This window comes from Rutidosis leptorrhynchoides, chromosome 5 (genome assembly GCF_046630445.1).
Source record: "Rutidosis leptorrhynchoides isolate AG116_Rl617_1_P2 chromosome 5, CSIRO_AGI_Rlap_v1, whole genome shotgun sequence".
In the NCBI taxonomy this organism is placed as follows: Eukaryota; Viridiplantae; Streptophyta; class Magnoliopsida; order Asterales; family Asteraceae; genus Rutidosis; species Rutidosis leptorrhynchoides.
This window is the reverse complement of record NC_092337.1, coordinates 289,897,094-289,915,767: the sequence shown is the minus strand read 5'-3', so window position 1 is coordinate 289,915,767 and position 18,674 is coordinate 289,897,094. Positions and strand designations below refer to the sequence as shown.

The 18,674-nt window shown below is 33.8% G+C and overlaps 2 protein-coding genes across 2 annotated transcripts; both read right to left on the bottom strand.

The window, feature by feature from the left end:
- Positions 1–498: 498 nt before the first annotated feature.
- On the bottom strand, positions 499–852 carry LOC139849425 (uncharacterized). The gene has a single exon (XM_071839084.1). The coding sequence runs from the start codon at positions 850–852 to the stop codon at positions 499–501; it is 354 nt and encodes a 117-aa protein (XP_071695185.1).
- Positions 853–866: 14 nt separating this feature from the next.
- On the bottom strand, positions 867–18,472 carry LOC139849424 (uncharacterized). Its single transcript, XM_071839083.1, has 4 exons — positions 18,197–18,472; positions 18,007–18,093; positions 1,332–1,694; positions 867–1,070 (listed from the first exon to the last, which is right to left on the bottom strand). Exons 1-4 carry the CDS (start codon positions 18,470–18,472, stop codon positions 867–869), a joined length of 930 nt encoding a protein of 309 aa, XP_071695184.1.
- Between the last annotated feature and the right edge of the window lie 202 nt (positions 18,473–18,674).

Here is an 18,674-nt window from a genome sequence, read left to right as displayed (position 1 = left end):
AAGAGTCTTCCGGCCACGCCAATGTCCAGGTTATTTAAACAAGTAAACCAAACTTGTATTTTATAATCTAGACTGTGCAAGTCTCCGTCTTGCGCGGTGTTCAAGCGTTTGAAACAATCCAATATTTTACTACTGTCACCATTAAAAAATAGTATTAGTAACCAAACTAAACTATTCTACTTGAGATCGGAGTGTGTCCCTATGTAGCTTAGGGGCATGCAATCAATAAATGTAAAAATACATAAGTTATTAGCTTAAACTGAATGATTCAATTTATTTCAAACATCTTTTGATCAACACTTAGTTGTCATGTTTGCAATGGAAAATGGAAAATTACATAATAAAAATTTCAAACAGCTGCTTTGGGGTGATCAATCCCTCTGTTGTTTTTTATATGTAGCATCGTTTAAGTGTTTGTGCATGCCAGGTGTGTTTTATTGCTCTTCTATCTAAACTTGCTAACCGATACGCCCCTGTATCGCTTACACTAATAACCTTTTATGGTCCTTCCCATTTAGGTCCAAGTTTACTCGTATCTTCCGCTCTGCATGCTTCATTTTTTCGCCATACCAAATCATCTAATTGGAAATATAATGGTTGTACGCCCTTGTTATAGTAGCTTGCGATTCTTTGCTTGTTGATTGCTTCTTTTATTGCCGCCATTTCCCTGCGCTCTTCAACCAAATTTAGATTTTTACGCAGTTCTTCGCTATTGCTACTTTCATCGAAGGAAGCTACACGCATGGTTGGTACATTTATCTCTGCGGGTATTACAGCCTCGGACTCATACACCAAACTGAAAGGTGTTTCATTAGTCGCGAATTTTGGAGTTGTGCGATGTGCCCACAGCATGTTTGGTAGTTCATCTATCCAACCCCTTCGGTACAACCAAGTCTTGCTTTGATACCTAACACGATATCTCGATTTGTTACCTCACACTGGCCGTTTGCCTGGGGGTGTGCAACTGATGTGAATGTTTGTTTTATTTTTAGCTCTTGGCACCAATCATTGAATGGGTTACCTTCAAATTTTGTACCATCGTCACTTACTATTTCATTTGGTATTCCAAACTGGCAGACGATGTTCTCCCATACAAAATTTCATATTTGTTTGCCTGAAATTGTTTTGAGCGGTTTCGCTTCTACCCACTTTGTAAAATAATCAATGGCCACAATCAAAAACTTTACCCCTCCTGGTCCTGTGAGGAATGGTCCCACTATATCAATTACCCATTTGCAGAATGGCCATGGAGACGTGACTGGTATCATTGGATATCGCGGAGCTTTTCTTACCGACGCATGTAGCTGACATGACCGACATTTGTGTATTACCTCTGCGGCATCTCTATACATTGACAGCTGATAGTACCCAAGCTGCATTATCTTGGACGCAACTATTTTGTGCCCTGAATGTAAAGCGCACTTCCCTTCATGCACTTCCCGTATAATTGATTCTGCTTGAGTTGGATTAAGACACCACAGATGAGGTCCCAAAAAAGATTTTATATATAGGATGCCTTTGTCTAGCAAATACATTGGTGCTTTCATTTTAATTTTTCTGGCCTCTGTGGAATTTATTGGCAATGTTCCAATGTTCAGAAATTCCACTATCGGTGTCATCCAACTTGGTTCATCTTTTTCGACTGCAGCAGATATGCCGTCTGTATCAACGGATTTAACTTTCACTTCCTTCACCTAAATTTCTTTTTTGAAATGGCTGAACGTTAAGGCAGCCAGCTTACTGATAATGCTAAAAACGAACATATATTTCATAGCATTATTCCTCAAGAAAGACAAGCTTTTAGTTGCAATTGTTCTATTTACAAGTGATATTCGTTTAAATAATAAAAGGTGAAGACAAAAGACAGATTCGACGAATTGAAGACGCAAACGACCAAAAAGCTCAAAAGAACAAAAGACAATCAATGAGGTTCCAATTATTGATAAGAAACGTCTCGAAATCACAAGAGTACAAGATTCAAAACGCAAAGTACAAAATATAAAATTGTACGCAAGGACGTTCGAAAATCCGGAACCGGGACCAGAGTCAACTCTTAACGCTCGACGCAACGGACTAAAAATTACAAGTTAACTATGCATATAAATATAATATAATATATAATTAATTATATTAATTATATATATATTATAAACCGTCGGTAAACAAAGAGCCAAACTCCTCTGAGCTGTAAAAGCAACCTCCGCGACTCGCGGAGTTTGAAGAGGTTTTCACCGCGAGTCGCGGAGCCCCAAAATTCGACTTTTCCTATAAAAGCAACCGAATTCTGATCGCAATTCATAATCTTTTTCTTCCTCATTCATACGTAAACGATATATATATATATATATAATTTATATTTTATTTTTAATTTTAATTCTAATAATAAGGGTATGTTAGCGAATGTTGTAAGGGTGTAAGTCGAAATTCTGTCCGTGTAACGCTACGCTATTTTTAATCATTGTAAGTTATGTTCAACCTTTTTATATTAATGTCTCGTAGCATAATTCTTTTATTTCATATTTAATTTCCTTTATTTTATATTTAATTGCACTTCTAATTATCGCACTTTTATTTATTGTTATTTAATCGCACTTTTAATTATCATACTTTTTAATTATCGTAAGTTTATTTTATCGCACTTTTATTATTCGCAATTTCATTATCGTTATTTACTTTACGCTTTAATTTAAGTCTTGTATTTATTTTATATTTTACATTAAGTTTTAACTGCGACTAAAGTCTTAAAATCGACAAACCGGTCATTAAACGGTAAAAACCCCCCTTTATAATAATAATATTACTTATATATATGTTTGTATTTTTATAAAAGTAAACTAATATAGCGTTAAGCTTTGTTTAAAGATTTCCCTGTGGAACGAACCGGACTTACTAAAAACTACACTACTTTACGATTAGGTACACTGCCTATAAGTGTTGTAGCAAGGTTTAAGTATATCCATTCTATAAATAAATAAATATCTTGTATAAAATTGTATCGTATTTAATAGTTTTTCCTAGTAAAATATAAACTATTTCGTATACCTTAGCTTTGACATCAAGTATTTTTGGCGCCGCTGCCGGGGAACTATCTTAAAAGCCGGAAGCGCAACGCTAATATAAAAAAAAAGATTTTTAGCTTACTTCTATTAAAAATTCGTTTTTGTAAAAATACGTTTTAAATATTCGAAAATATAAAAAGAAAAATATAAGTATTTTTAAGATTTTGTTAAATATTTAAGTTTTATAAGTTTCTTTATTTTTATTTTAGTTTATAAAAATATAAGTTTTATTAACTATCTTTTATTTATAGAAAAAATTAAAAACAGAAAATAAAAAAAAATAAATAAAGAAAAAACGCGTCGAATTTAAAGCTGTCATCTGAATTTTTGAACCCCGCGACTCGCGGGGTTTTCTGCATTAATTACCGCGACTCGCGGAGGGTACCTGACACACGAACAGAAACCCTAATCCTGCATTTATTACGGTAATTATTAATTAATTATTATTAAACCCTAATTATTATTATTATTATAATTAATTTTATTTTAACTTTTACTTTTTATTTAATTTATGTATTTAGTATTAATTAGTTTTATTAAATTGTAAAATTAATAGTTTTATTAAATAAATAATATAAAAATAATATTTTTATAAAAATTGTACTTTTTACAACTTTTTGTATATTTTTATATTTTGTCCCTTTTTAATCGTTTTAGCGTAACTTTTGTATTTTTAGCTCATATTTAATTTTAAACTTAGTTTTTGCTATAGTTATTTTTACTCCTAGATTTTTAGGCTTTGCCGTAGAATTACTTAAGTGCTTTTTCTTTAGACTAAGATTTAGGTACTTTAAAATTTTGCGACGCCTTTTTAAGTTTTAGTTTCTTTTTAAGTTATTTCCATTTGAGATTTAGTTTTTCCTGTAAGCTTTAATATTTTTAGACGACTTTTACTATGTACCAATTATCATTCCAATTAGTAATATCAATTTGTGATTATAATTTTAAGTTAGTTGTAGTAATAAGGTTAGGTTAGTTAAGTATTTTTAAGTTTTGATAAGTTTCTTTTATTTTTTTCGTCACCTTTTATTTTTCAACCATTTTTTTTCTTTTTCGACCTTTTTCGACGAACTCTTTTTCTTTCTTATTTCTCGCTATTCTAGTTTTAGGACATAGATTTTTATTCTACTTCTTATCTAAATTTCTTAAAATTACGAAAATTTATTTTAAGTGGTTAAATTAATAGACATCAAAATTTTCTGGTTCGTAGTAATAGTTGGATTTGTACGTGGACCGGGTTATTGGAGCCAAACAGTCCTCAATTATATTGAGACCAAACGAATCCTGCCCCTCTGCTGCATCTTTTGGCTATTCGAAACGTGGGCAAAATCAGAAAAGTCTATTGATTGGATAACTTATTATAATTTTTCTTTCCTTTTTAAAACTAATAGGATATTCAGTGAATGCACCGAGCAAGACGTTCACCACCTTTTGTACGTTCACCACCTGTAACTCGATCAAGACATTTAGCAAATATTACCGCCGTTGATTTTTCTTTAGAATCGTCATCCAGTCAACCAAGTACTTCAGTTCAAATTTCCGATAATCCATTTTTTGAACCCAACCTCACAATTGAGAATCCGGAAAATATTCAGGAACGGTTCGTAGATCCTGAACCACTAAACCTTCCTCCGGAGCCACCAATCATTCAAACAGAGATTGTTGAGGAACGAACCATTAAATCAGAATCATCTAGTGATACCGATTCAACAAATTCAATTATGGAGAATCTGGAACCTTTAAGTATGGAAGACCGAATGAGAGCTAAACGCACTGGCCAAGGTCACGCAATTACTCATCCAGACATTAATGCGCCAGATTATGAAATCAAAGGACAAATTCTACACATGGTGACTAATCAATGCCAATTTAGTGGTGCGCCGAAGGAAGATCCAAATGAACATCTACGTACCTTTAATAGGATCTGCACACTATTTAAAATCCGAGAAGTGGAGGATGAACAGATATATCTCATGTTATTTCCCTGGACTTTAAAGGGAGAAGCCAAAGATTGGTTGGAATCATTACCTGAAGGGGCGATTGATACATGGGACGTTTTAGTTGACAAATTTCTTAAACAATTCTTTCCTGCATCTAAAGCCGTAAGACTTCAAGCAGAAATTGTTACGTTTACACAGAAACCAAATGAAACTCTATATGAGGCGTGGACAAGATATGGAAAGTTATTAAGAGGATGTCCGCAACATGGTTTAGACACCTGTCAAATAGTACAAATATTCTACCAAGGATGCGACATCACTACAAGGAAAGACATAGATATAGCAGCTGGTGGTTCTATTATGAAGAAAACCGAAACTGATGCTTACAAAATTATTGATAACACTGCTTCCCACTCACATGAGTGGCACCAAGAAAAAGATATCGTTAGATCATCTAAAGCAGCTAGAGCCGATTCTAGCCATGACTTAGATTCCATTTCCGCAAAGATAGATGCTGTGGAGAGACGAATGGAAAAGATGACTAAGGATATTCACTCAATACGAATTTGTTGTGAGCAGTGTGGAGGACCACATTTGACAAAAGATTGTCTCAGTATTGAATTAACAATGGAACAAAGAGAGAATATTTCATACATAAACCAAAGGCCTGGAAATAATTATCAGAATAATTATCAACCGCGAAGACCGATTTACAATCAAAACCAAAATTATAACCGAAATATTCCATACAACAACCAACAAGGTCCTAGCAATCAACAAGTATCCAATAATACTTATAATCAGCAAATACCTAATTTTCAAAACAAACCACCACAACAAACCGATGATAAAAAGCCGAATTTAGAAGATATGATGACGAAGCTAGTTGAAACTCAAACGCAGTTTTTCACATCTCAGAAACAAACCAATGAACAAAATGCTCAAGCATTTAGAAATCAACAAGCTTGTATTCAAAATCTGGAACAAGAAGTGAGTAACCTAGCAAGGTTAATAGGTGAAAGAATACCGGGAAGTCTACCTAGTGATACAAATGCTAACCCCCGGAATGAAACAGCTAAAGCCATTACCACAAGAAGTGGTACAACACTTAAACCACCTGAAATACCTGTAACTTCTGATGAAACTATTCCTACTCCACAAGAACCACAACCTAATCAAGATAAGGAAAAAGAACCGGTAGTTGAAAAAGTTAATGAAGATAACACAGTTAAGGATAAACCTTATGTTAAACCATACCAACCACCACTTCCTTACCCGAGTAAAATGAAGAAAGAAAAACTTGAAGCCGAGCAATCCAAATTTTTGGATATGTTTAAACAGATAAATGTAAATCTTCCTTTCATTGATGTGATTTCAGGAATGCCAAGATATGCTAAATTCTTAAAAGATCTAATCTCAAATAGAAAGAGAATGGAAGAACTCTCGGCTGTTACTATGAATGCTAATTGTTCAGCAGTGCTGTTGAATAAGATACCAGAAAAACTATCTGATCCAGGAAGTTTCACAATTCCATGTTTTCTGGGTAGTCTTAGTTCAATAGAAGCATTGGCAGACTTAGGTGCTAGTATAAATCTAATGCCGTATTCACTATACGCTAAACTAGACCTTGGAGAATTGAAACCAACAAGAATAAGCATACAACTAGCCGATAGATCAATAAAATATCCTAGAGGAATAATGGAGAACATGCTAGTTAAAGTTGGAACTTTAGTATTTCCAGTAGATTTTGTTGTTTTGGACATGGAAGAAGATTCTCAAGTTCCTCTCATATTAGGAAGACCATTCTTAAACACGGCTAAAGCAATGATAGACGTGTTCGGTAAGAAACTGACCCTAAGTATAGAGGATGAGAGTGTTACCTTTTCAGTTGATAGAGCAATGCAACAACCACAATCTGCAGATGATACATGTTATTATATTCAAACTATAGATGCACATGCAGAATTATTAGAAGAATTTCCAGAATTACAAGGAACAGGAGAATGTTCTTTAGGAGAAGGTAATGAACCAATTGATGAAGCTGAAATGTTAGCTACACTTATAGCTAATGGATATGAACCAACAACAGAAGAAATTCAAATGCTAAAAGAAGAAGACAGATATCGATATAAATCATCGATAGAAGAACCTCCGAAATTAGAGTTAAAGCCACTTCCAAACCATTTGGAATACGCTTATTTACATGGTGAATCTGAATTACCTGTAATAATATCGTCTTCTCTTACTGAAAATGAGAAATCACAACTCATTTCTGTGTTAAAAGCTCATAAACCAGCCATTGCATGGAAGATTCATGATATTAAAGGAATAAGTCCTTCGTATTGCACACATAAAATCCTTATGGAAGAAGGTCATAAAACGTATGTGCAACGCCAACGAAGACTAAATCCTAATATGCAAGATGTAGTTAAGAAAGAGATTATTAAACTGCTAGATGCAGGTTTGATATATCCAATTTCTGATAGTCCATGGGTAAGCCCAGTTCAATGCGTGCCTAAGAAGGGTGGCATGACTGTCATTACAAATGAGAAAAATGAGCTTATTCCTACTAGGACTGTAATAGGATGGCGTGTGTGTATTGATTATAGAAAATTAAATGACGCCACCAGAAAAGATCACTTTCCCTTACCTTTCATAGATCAAATGTTGGAAAGATTAGCCGGAAATAGTTACTATTGTTTTCTAGATGGATTTTCCGGATATTTTCAAATTCCAATAGCACCCGAGGATCAAGAGAAAACCACATTCACGTGCCCTTATGGTACTTTTGCTTACAAACGCATGCCATTTGGACTTTGTAACGCCCCTGCAACCTTTCAAAGGTGCATGATGGCGATTTTTCACGACATGATAGAAGAATGCATGGAAGTATTCATGGATGACTTTTCAGTCTTCGGTGATACATTTAAATCATGTCTAGTTAATCTGGAACGAATGCTAATTAGATGCGAACAATCAAATCTAGTACTTAATTGGGAGAAATGCCATTTCATGGTTAAAGAAGGCATCGTTCTTGGACATAAAATTTCAAAAGAAGGAATTGAAGTGGATAGAGCTAAAGTAGATGTAATTGCTAAACTTCCACATCCCACAAATGTTAGAGGAGTTAGGAGTTTTCTAGGGCATGCCGGTTTTTACCGACGTTTCATAAAAGATTTTTTAAAAATTGCCACTCCTATGAATAAACTCCTAGAAAAGGATGCGCCATTCATCTTTTCAGATGAGTGTATCAAATCTTTTAATATTCTTAAAGAGAAACTCACTAATGCACCGATCATGATAACACCAAATTGGAATCTACCATTTGAACTAATGTGCGATGCAAGCGATTTTGCAATGGGAGCCGTTTTAGGACAAATGATTGAAAAACGATTTCAACCTATATATTATGCTAGTAAGACATTACAAGGAGCACAAACGAACTATACAACTACTGAAAAAGAACTCCTTGCTATTGTCTTTGCTTTTGACAAATTTCGTTCATATCTCGTTCTAGCAAAAACGGTGGTCTATACCGACCATTCTGCTCTTAGATACCTATTTTCAAAACAAGATGCTAAACCAAGATTAATCCGTTGGATCTTACTCTTACAAGAGTTTGATATTGAAATCCGAGATAAAAGAGGAGCAGAAAATCTCGCCGCTGATCATCTTTCTCGTCTTGAAAATCCCGAATTAGAAGTTCTGAATGAATCGGCCATACAAGACAACTTTCCTGATGAATATCTATTGAAGATAGATTATAAAGAAATCCCATGGTTTGCAGACTATGCAAACTACTTAGTTTGTGGATTCCTTGAAAAAGGATTATCGTACCAAAGATGAAAGAAATTCTTCAGTGATATAAAACACTATTTCTGTGAAGATCCACATCTGTTTAAAAGTTGTCCCGATGGAATAATACGCCGATGTGTATTTGGAGATGAAGCTAGTAAAATTTTAAACCATTGTCACACAGGACCAACAGGAGGGCATTATGGGCCTCAACTAACAGCAAGAAAAGTTTATGAAGCTGGATTCTATTGGCCTACAATTTACAAAGACGCACACCTTCTTTGCAAATCCTGTGATGCATGTCAAAGGGCCGGAAAAATAAGTCAACGTGATGAAATGCCACAAAATATCATCCAAGTATGTGAAGTATTTGACATTTGGGGTATTGACTTTATGGGTCCATTTCCAAAATCTAATAATAATCTATATATACTCGTAGCCATTGATTATGTATCTAAATGGGCGGAAGCACAAGCTCTCCCAACTAACGATGCACGAGTTGTAGTCAACTTTTTAAAACGTCTTTTTGCAAGGTTTGGAACACCGAAAGCTTTAATAAGTGATCGGGGTACTCATTTCTGTAATAATCAACTTGAGAAAGTTCTTAAAAGATATGGAGTAACTCATAAAATCTCCACCGCATATCATCCACAAACAAGTGGACAAGTTGAAAATACCAACCGAGCTTTAAAACGTATTCTAGAGAAAACCGTAGGATCAAATCCGAAGGAATGGTCCATTAAATTGGAGGATGCACTCTGGGCTTTTAGAACAGCCTACAAAACTCCAATTGGAACCACACCTTTTAGACTTGTTTATGGAAAAGCATGTCATCTTCCAGTAGAAATTGAACACAAAGCATTTTGGGCTTTGAAGACATGTAATCTTGATTTACATGAAGCCGGACGTCTACGATTAAGTCAACTAAATGAATTAGAAGAATTAAGACATGAAGCATACGAAAATTCGTTAATCTATAAAGAAAGAACGAAGAAATGGCATGATAAAAGAATCAGAAGTTCAAAAGAATTTAAAGAAGGAGACAGATTTCTTCTTTTCAATTCACGATTCAAGCTATTTCCTGGAAAATTGAAATCAAGATGGTCTGGACCATTCATAGTCAAAAGATTTTTCCCATACGGAACGATAGAATTAATAAATTCAAATGGGATTGAATTTAAAGTTAATGGTCACAGAGTTAAACATTACATACATGGTCCGATGGAAGTCGACAAAGAAGTTAATCACAATTTCGACACCACAGCTAACTAAGTGTGGGGAGAATCAAGTCTTTAAAGGATAATATGTATTTCTGTTAGAGTTAGATTGTCTGTTTTCGTGTAGTTCTCGAAAATGGAACCCGAATGGTCTTTCCCTAGCAGACCCTAAAGAACTAGTCTTCTCCCCCCATTCTGAATTTTTATATTTTTTAGGTTTTTACAAAATGAAGACTGCCTGTGAACTAAACCATGGTCTAATGCTACACGCTTTGATCACTAAACGTAATAATGACATACTACCGAGTGAAATAGTATCAGTAATCAGAGAAAGAATGGACGGAGTTAGAAAAGAATCCAGATGCGAAGATAATAAGTTACAATTTGGTAAAGGAAAATCAAAATCCGCAGCGAAAAGAAGAGCACGACACCTAGAACGATGTCACAAATGCGGAAAATGGTCACATGGAGGTAAATGTTCCAATAATCAAACCTATTCAAATACCGAATTTGTTACTTTATGCAGAGACGGACCGTTCACATGTTTAGAAGAAAAGACACTGAATGCTCGCGGTTACGCCTATGTAGCCATGGAAAACCAATTAAACCGACTATCTTATGAATGGGATAGATCATATAACTAAGAAATCTATTTCACAGGTATGTCTGTACAGTTTTTTATTTTTATTTTTATTTTTATTTTTAACCTTTTGATAATAAACGCTAATTTGTTCGCTAAAAAGTATTAAATTGGTATTGAATAAAATTAGGTTTGGCGACCGAAATTATTGATATCATTCAAAAATTTATTACATCACTGCGAAATTTAACGTTTATTCTTAAGGTATAAATATCTTTAATCAATCAACACAAAATATTTCAAAAATTCGTCATGAGTTAAATTAAGTCTTGGAACCGAAATTACTTTACCGAAAAGAGGGGCACATATTTTTGATAATATTTGATTGATTAAAGTGGGATAAAAAGACAAAAAGATTTTTAATTTTATTTTTACCATGTTTTTTTAAAAAAATTAATATTTGAACCCTTTATAAATATTGTAAACTTTGTAAAATCAATATTTTTAAAATTGTAAATATTTGAAAAAATTAATATAAGTTTGGTGTGAATTTATAATATGAATTTTTAAATTAATATTGGTGTGAACTTTTAATTTTTAAAATATGAATTTTTAATTTTATGCATTTCAAATTTTGAGTTTGGTGTGAATTTTTAATATTAATTTTGAATTTTATATTTAAGTTGTGTGAATTTAAAAACAAAAATTTACTTTATCTCATTAAGTTAAGAATATGATTTTTAAAATTCATCGTAAGTTGAAGACTAGGTCTTTGAACCGAAATTGCTTTACCCGAGGGAGGGACGAGAACTTTTATTATCATTATTTTTAATCTTATTGAATTAGAGTATGCCAAAAACATTGAAAAAACCCAAAAATCTTAGCTTTTAAAACAATCGCTACAAAAAGACAAATTTTAAAATTTTGTCGAAGGACGGACTAGGACATCGATCCGAAACGACCTCGTCCTAAATAACAAGGGAAACAAAATTTTAAAATTAATTACTTAATTGTTTTAATAAGTTAATGATTATAAAAAAAAAAAAAAGAAATATACCAAACTCCGCGAGTCGCGGAGTTTGGAGGGTAAATCCCCGCGACTCGCGGAGGAGTCGGATTACAGAAAAAAAATATAACCGCAGAACAGCTCAGTCCCCAACCCACCAAAACAGAAAATAGCTGCGAAATACTCCGAAAATACCCGAGAAAAAACCCCCAAAATCACAATTTTTAACCGTTAATCACCAAATCTTTTGCTAAAATCATGTTGAGAAGGATGCTATCTAAGAATTACTCAAGAAAAACGGTAAATTTCTACACCTAAACACCATTTAATTCGAAATTTGATGTTCTTGAGCAATTTTTTCCCCAATTTGATTTTGATGTTTTTTAGTGTAATTAGGCTTAAATTGTTTATGTATTATGCTTGTATAACCTAGATTGATGCTGTTTAACATGATTAGAAGCCTTAAACTTCAAATTTTGAGTAATCTAGGGTTTGTGTTCTTGAACAAATTTGGGGCTTTTTGATATAAACAGGTTATGGCCGATTTTTGTCATGAATTGTTGCTAAAATAAGTAGTGTAACATGTCTAGGTAGTTGAATGATCAAAACTTTGAGCCTAAACATGATTTTGAGAATTAAAGTGGACTTTTTCAAGTCTAAAATTCATGAACTTGATTTTTGAAAGATAATGCCATTTGAAACTTGTTTAATTGCTAGTAATGATTATTTTGACATGTTATTTGAGTTGAATGATTATGAACTTGGCGAACATTTTCGTATATGCTTATTTGAAAAAGTGTAGATTTGATGAAAATATGAAAATGAGCTTAAGTTTGATATAAATTGATAATGTCATTGTAATTATTTTGATTGATGATTTTGCTGAAACTAATGCATATTTGGATGCATAAAAATTGTGTTTGATGTGTTTTGCAGAATGAAAGGGGTGAATCTTCATCCCAAGCCCGCAATGCTCCTGCTAAGAATTTGGAACAACAAGAGGTGGATAACTACTACAAGCAGGATATACCTCATCCAGTCATGACCTTTTCCGATATGCACTTGGAAGAGTTGCACCCGAACCTGAGATTTGACAGACTTTGGATAGATTATCCAAAATATCAACGGGGTTTGCATACTCTTCATTCTAAGGTTGTTGAGGTACCAAGGGTCATAGAATGGGGACCCTTAGAAGCTGTAGAATTGGCCGGGCCAATTAGGGAATTACTTGTACAGAGGTATGGTAATTCTTCTTTTAATGACTGGGTACATTTATTCACCATACGTAGACCTGTATATAAAGTATGGTGTGAAGAATTGTTATGTAGTATAGAGTTGAATGATCGGGTAGCTAGTTTAACCGATCGTTCTTTTATTAGATTTTTGTTAGGCGGTTCGATGCGCCACATGTCTTTACTGGACATGGCTCAGGCTTTACGTATATATACGCCTGAGGAGTTAGCGTCTGCCGATTGTAGAGGATTGATACTAAACGGTAGAAAGATAGATGAAAATTTTGATACACACGGTGTGTGGAGTCAAATGACAAGCCATCACCGTTTCAAAGGGGGAAATTACTCTTATTTGGATATAGATAGAGCCGAATTAAGAGTGATACATAGGTTTTTAGCTAATTCGATTACACAAAGGGGTAAGAACAAGGAAAAAGTAAATGAACAGGATTTGTTTTACCATATGTGTATTCGAGACCCACAAAGCGCTGTAAGTATACCATATTGTGTGGGTTATTATTTATCAGCTATGGTTCGGGGGATGCGACCACATAGCATAATAGGAGGAGGTATTTTAATTACTTTGATTGGTGAATATCTCGGTGTGGATATAAGTCGGGGGGATTATTAGTAGAAGAACCAGAACCCCGCGATACTATAGGTTTAAATGTATACCATGGTGCGAAAGTTTTGAAGAGGCGAAATAACGCCGCAGTACGATACCATGGTAGACATCCACAGGTGGAGAGAAACCAGCAGCAAGGTAATGTAGGAGGGGGGAATGAGATGCAATAAATGCATAGGTTTATAGCTTCTCAGGAATACGAAAATGCTAGACAGAGAGCATTTGAAGATTGGCAAGTTCATCAGAACCAAATCATAGCTCATTGCCAACATATAGGTAGAAACTATATTCCTACACCGAAACCCATCTTCCCTCCCTGGTCTATAGAGATGCAGCCACTGTATCCTACGTATGACCCTGCCGAAGCATTCTATAGCACCTATGGTTATGCCTGGAACCCCTATTGGTACCAATATCATCCTTAGTATACTTATTATTTTTTTTAATTTTTATTTTGTAATTTGTAATTATTGATACGTTTAATACTTTTGTTAATATTGTAATCATTTTTTATAATTGTCTAACTTTTATTCTTAGATTTTAATAATTTTTGAATGTGGGGTAATATACCAAACTTCAAAAATATGTATATATATTTGCAGTTTATCTTATGTACACAACAGGGTAAAACAACGCATTTTCAAAGACTGGCATTAAGTTCAGCAAAAGCAACTAATTTTGACGACAAGATGCAAAATATATGTGAAATAACAACAAGACGGAATGAACAAATGATGTGCACCATTTATCATTCAGCAAACAAACGCCAATATATTTGGAAACTTTGGTAAAATTTAATCATTTTCACACAAATCACCCTCAATAATTTAAATTGTTACTGATTTCTTGCAAATGAGGGCATTGCAAGATCTTAAGTGTGGAAAGGGGTTAAATTCTTTCGGATTTTAAAAATTTTTACTTTATACACTTGGTTACCATTAAAAATACTAGTAAAGCAGTAGTTGTATTAGAATCTAGTGCTCTCTGATAAAAAAGAACAGCCCTAGTCTTATATACTGACTACCCAATTCTAGTAAAATTTTTCAAAATTTTCAATTAAATGAATTCAAAATCATGTTTATACATATTTATGAACGATAAAACTAGGTTTTAACACCGAAATTATTGTTACCTCGGAAAGGACATAAATTAAGAAACAAACTAAAATGTTAAAATTCATTTAAAATGGAATAGAGGACGATAAAAAGGAAAATAAAAGCCAAGTGTGGGAAAATTTACTAAGTTATCTTAAACATATGTCACATATATCTGTAACAAATAACTGAAAATACTTTTGCTTTGGACTAAACTAAACTGTTTTTACCCGATGAAAGAAAAGAAGAGATGGATCTACATGATGAATCAATTCCATCATTAAAAGGAAGTAAAGTCTTCCGAAAAAGAAACGCGCTTCTTGATTTAGGTCATGAAGTTGTCGTCCAGACCAGCTGTAGGTTGACGAAAAATCTAGAAAAGTCATCACTAAAATCAGCAGGAAATCCACGGACCTCAGCATTAAACAGGGTCGCCAAGTGGTCAGATTTATCCTAACCATGAGAAGGATTTATCTCGTACAATGGGGGGGCACCATGCAAATTAGCTGGATAAGACTAATGAATCAGATCCCCAGAAAGGATAATCTCCTTAAAGATTAAAAATCAGCTTTTAAGACTGATATTACTCAATCCTAGAGATTGACCTTAAAGATTGAGAATTACAAACTCATGGAATTCAATGATATCTAAACTCGAGCTTGAACGAGAAAATATTTTGATCAAAATTACAAACCGATTTGTTTTCTGAAAACCCTATTTTCAATGCGTTCATTACCATTGAACGTAAAATCCTAGGAATTCACCTGGAATTCATTAGGTCACCTGAACTAAATCGGGTGTCAACCGTAAGAACGGTGGTTGCATAGTGGTCAAAGACAGGACCTTGTGCCATACCGAAAAATTATAAGGGTGAGCTTTACTATTGCTCCTACCAAGGATAGTAATTGCGTCCGACACGTTATAGACCATAATTAAAAGCATGTCAGGGGACATTGCCTTAACAGTTGCTTGTTCAACGCTTTCCTTTACAACCGGACGGTAGTTTACCGAAAGGTAATATACGGGACAAGTAAACTGGACGTGTTGCTTTCCAAATACAAGGTTAGCAAGTGGGTGACACAAAACCGCAAGTTTTGAGCTAAAATTTTCAAATCTGAAACCCACCAAACCCACAAAAATATTTTGCAAACACCGGTAAAGGGTTATTCCGGAAAACTTATCTAGGGGAAAAACTAGATTTAATTTTCAAAAGATCAAATGTTTTCATAAAGATCCAATTTCCTTAATGGATCTAAATTTTTATAGTCATGTGGGACTGTAAACCATATCGTTACTACCATTGTTTATACCGCCGTATAGAAATCACTGATGTACAAAGTATGAAGAATAAAGAAGTGATTCTAGTATTTCAAGACAATATTGCTTGAGGACAAGCAACGCTCAAGTGTGGGAATATTTGATAATGCTAAAAACGAACATATATTTCATAGCATTATTCCTCAAGAAAGAAAAGCTTTTAGTTGCAATTGTTCTATTTACAAGTGATATTCGTTTAAATAATAAAAGGTGAAGACAAAAGACAGATTCGACGAATTGAAGACGCAAACGACCAAAAAGCTCAAAAGAACAAAAGACAATCAAAGAGGTTCCAATTATTGATAAGAAACGTCTCGAAATCACAAGAGTACAAGATTCAAAACGCAAAGTACAAAATATAAAATTGTACGCAAGGACGTTCGAAAATCCAGAACCGGGACCAGAGTCAACTCTTAACGCTCGACGCAACGGACTAAAAATTACAAGTTAACTATGCATATAAATATAATATAATATCTAATTAATTATATTAATTATATATATATTATATATATATTATAAACCGTCGGTAAACAAAGAGCCAAACTCCTCTGAGCTGCAAAAGTAACCTCCGCGACTCGCGGAGTTTGAAGAGGTTTTCACCGCGAGTCGCGGAGCCCCAAAATTCGACTTTTCCTATAAAAGCAACCGAATTCTGATCGCAATTCATAATCTTTTTCTTCCTCATTCATACGTAAACGATATATATATATATATATATATAATTTATATTTTAATTTTAATTTTAATTCTAATAATAAGGGTATGTTAGCGAATGTTGTAAGGGTGTAAGTCGAAATTCTGTCCGTGTAACGCTACGCTATTGTAAGTTATGTTCAACCTTTTTATATTAATGTCTCGTAGCATAATTCTTTTATTTCATATTTAATTTCCTTTATTTTATATTTAATTGCACTTCTAATTATCGCACTTTTATTTATTGTTATTTAATCGCACTTTTAATTATCATACTTTTTAATTATCGTAATTTATTTTATCGCACTTTTATTATTCGCAATTTCATTATCGTTATTTACTTTACGCTTTAATTTAAGTCTTGTATTTATTTTATATTTTACATTAGGTTTTAACTGCGACTAAAGTCTTAAAATCGACAAACCGGTCATTAAACGGTAAAAACCCCCCTTTATAATAATAATATTACTTATATATATGTTTGTATTTTTATAAAAGTAAACTAATATAGCGTTAAGCTTTGTTTAAAGATTTCCCTGTGGAACGAACCGGACTTACTAAAAACTACACTACTTTACGATTAGGTACACTGCCTATAAGTGTTGTAGCAAGGTTTAAGTATATCCATTCTATAAATAAATAAATATCTTGTATAAAATTGTATCGTATTTAATAGTTTTTCCTAGTAAAATATAAACTATTTCGTATACCTTAGCTTTGACATCACTTACTGAGCACATCCACCTTTTTATTCAATGTTCTTGAAACCTGCATTATCTGGAATATATCGAAGTCTACCGCAAGTTCTTGCACAAGTTTCATATACTTTTGCATCGACTCATCATGTGCTTCAAATATCCGGTCGAATTGATTTGCAACTACTATGAATCAACATATACTTATAACTCTTTCACATCCAAGTATTTCGCTACTCGCATTCTAGATAATAATGCTTCATACTCAGCTTCATTATTTGTTACAGGGAAGCTAAAACGTAGCGCAAAGGTATATTCCTCTCCTTCTGGACTTTTCAGGACTATTCCGGCCCCTATGCCTTCTGGACCACAAGCCCCATCTGTGTGCATTTCCCACAGCTGTTCTGGCGGAGGTGGTATTTCTTTTTATTCATGCGATATTTCAATGTCTTCGGCTGTTTCAGCCAGATAATCTGCTAGGACTTGCCCTTTTACCACACTTCTTGGTGAGAAGCTTATCTCGTGCTCACCTAATTCAATAGCCCATTTGGCCATGCGACCAGAATTTTCTAGTTTGTATAGCACCTGCTCAACAATTATCAGCGAATGTAAATTTGCAAGAATTTTTCAAGCAATTTTAGGCTTTTGACAATATTTTATTTTTCGTCATACCTACTTTATTGGTTGGTCTATTAAGACCATTATTGGATGCGCTTGGAAATATATCCTTAAGCGTCTGGCCGTATGCACAAGCGCATAAACCGGTTTTTCAATGGCAGGGTAAATTAATTCGCTTCCTGTTAAGGCTTTACTAACAAAATATAGAGGCATTTGTACCTGCTCGCACAACATAATACATAAAATTTTAAATGCCTATTGAATAAGAAATAACTAAGTTTTAACTTGAAGAGCATATCTGCCCCCTGTTTTCTATCAATACTGAACTTATCGCTTCTTTTGATGCCGCTAAGTAAAGTATTAACGTCTCTCCTGCAATCGGCGCAGTCATCGTCGGTAATTCCTTTAACAGCCTTTTCATCTCTTGAAACGCAACTTCTGCTTCCTCTGTCCATTTGAAATCCGTTTTCTTTAGGCAAATTTTTAACGTCTCGAAAAATGGCAACGATCGCTCTGCGAATTTTGATAAGAATCTTGTTAATGCGGCCAATTTATCCGTTAAACTTTGCACCTCTTTTTTATTTCTAGGAGATGGCATATTTTCGATGGCTTCGATTTTCTTTGGATTTGCGTGTGACGACCCGAAAATTTTCGAACAAATTTAAACTTAATCTTTTATGATTTCGACACGATAAGCAAAGTCTATTAGGATGAGTCTCAAAAATTTTGAACTATTTCATATATTCATTTGACTTTCTACCATTCTCAACGATTCACGAACAATTAATTGTAAATAGATA

What these genes read in the sequence shown, in the direction of transcription:
- LOC139849425 (XM_071839084.1), bottom strand. Translation starts at nt 852, where the DNA reads ATGCTGTGGGCACATCGCACAACTCCAAAATTCGCGACTAATGAAACA.
- LOC139849424 (XM_071839083.1), bottom strand. Translation starts at nt 18,472, where the DNA reads ATGCCATCTCCTAGAAATAAAAAAGAGGTGCAAAGTTTAACGGATAAA. An exon ending in CAAAAGAAGCGATAAGTTCA is followed by an intron (nt 18,094 to 18,196) that starts GTATTGATAGAA and finishes TTGTGCGAGCAG; the next exon opens with GTACAAATGCCTCTATATTT. An exon ending in AAAAACCGGTTTATGCGCTT is followed by an intron (nt 1,695 to 18,006) that starts GTGCATACGGCC and finishes AAAGAAATTTAG; the next exon opens with GTGAAGGAAGTGAAAGTTAA.